Source organism: Cariama cristata, unplaced genomic scaffold, assembly GCF_000690535.1.
Source record: "Cariama cristata isolate BGI_N322 unplaced genomic scaffold, ASM69053v1 scaffold36494, whole genome shotgun sequence".
In the NCBI taxonomy this organism is placed as follows: domain Eukaryota; kingdom Metazoa; phylum Chordata; class Aves; order Cariamiformes; family Cariamidae; genus Cariama; species Cariama cristata.
This window is the reverse complement of record NW_009612956.1, coordinates 259-1,656: the sequence shown is the minus strand read 5'-3', so window position 1 is coordinate 1,656 and position 1,398 is coordinate 259. Positions and strand designations below refer to the sequence as shown.

Below are 1,398 nucleotides of genomic sequence, written 5' to 3'. Positions count from 1 at the left end.
GCAGGCAGGGGTCCAGGCACGGCGAGGTGTCTGCCAGCCCGGTGTTCGTGGAGCTGGAGTCCAGGCTCTGCTTCTCGATGGGGCATCCTCATCCTTCAGAGGGGAGGGAGAGCACAGTGCTGGAGCACGGCTTGGGACCGCTCTGCACTGCCCCAGTGAGGGGGGTGTGTCTCAAAGCCATGCCATGGAGAGCCACTGGTGTCTGACCCACCCCGGGCTACCCCCTTTGTCCTCGTCCCCAGGGCAAGGCTCCTACCTCCTCTTGCAGAGCAGCTCTGAGGCAGTCGGCGAGCTCCTGCAGCCGCATCTTGCTCTCAGTGATGTCCGTAGAGCACCAGGAGACTTTGTCCCTCTTGAGCTGCAGGTCGAGGAGCTCAGCCTTGGTGCTCTCCAGCTCCTTGCCAAGGGCAGCCTGCTCTTCCCTGCGGGATGGCATCAGCCTCAGCGAGAGCAGCGTTCCCCTTCCTCGGTGCGGGATGAGGACATTTCCTATGCTTCTCTCCCACCATGACCCAGAGGAGGTGCAAGCCCCACAGATTTAGGCAGCTTCCCCCAAGATGGGCTCTGCTGGGCTTCCCCACAGCCTCTTCCACCTGCCTGGGCAACCACGTTTGGCTGAGGCAGCACTGACCGGAGCCGTGTCCCCCTGTGTGTCCCTCACCCCCCAGGAGGGGCTTGATTTCCCAAAAATAGAGGGGTTCAAGTGAAGGTGGTGAGCAGGGTCGTTACCGCAGGTGCTGGTGGGACTCCATCAGCTCCTCATACTGCAGGCTGCGCTCCTGCAGAGCGGCCAGCGTGGACTTCAGCCTGGCCTCCACCTCCAGCAGCTGCGTGCGGGACATGCGGTTCTCCTGATCAAGGAACTATAAGAGGGTGGGGGGACATGGCCGTGAGTGCCTGGACAGAGACCCAAGGGGGCCCATTGGGACCCCCAGCACAATCCCTCCCACGCCTCAGGGTGCTGTTTCCAATTAGGGGCAGCTTTACCCCAGGCACACCAACCCCTGGACACCAGCAGTTTACTGGGGACGCAGGACAGGTTGGGGGACAGCACCACACCTGAAGCCAGGGGAAAATTATCCCGGAGAGCTGCCCACCCCCCTTCCCTGGGAATCCCCGCCGGGCAGGATGGAGAGCTGCGCTACGTGCGGGATGTCAAGCACCCTTGCCGTGCTCGCCCCCCACCCCCACCCCGGAGGGCTAATCCTGCTCCTGGCTGGCCACCAGCGTTGCGGCGAGGCCGTGACGTGGGGCGACGGCGTGGGCAGGGTCAGGCAGCTCCTACCTCCCGGCACTCGGTTGCCTCCCGCAGCTCCTGGCACAGCCCATTGCACTCCTGCTGCAGGGTGTCCCTCTCCCGCGCCAGCCTACGGGGACAGAACGGGGTCAGAGGGTGCC

General features: G+C 64.3%; 1 protein-coding gene across 1 annotated transcript in view; it reads right to left on the bottom strand.

Annotated features, from left to right (window-relative positions):
- The window catches only part of SPAG5 (sperm associated antigen 5), a gene marked incomplete at its 5' end in the record, with an annotated part of 3,847 nt that overhangs the window by 2,263 nt on the left and 186 nt on the right, over nucleotides 1–1,398 (bottom strand). The window contains 4 exons of the mRNA XM_009698832.1: nucleotides 3–93; nucleotides 257–422; nucleotides 730–863; nucleotides 1,286–1,367. Coding sequence (XP_009697134.1) covers nucleotides 3–93; nucleotides 257–422; nucleotides 730–863; nucleotides 1,286–1,367 — 473 coding nt within the window. The remainder of the gene's footprint in view (nucleotides 1–2; nucleotides 94–256; nucleotides 423–729; nucleotides 864–1,285; nucleotides 1,368–1,398) is intronic.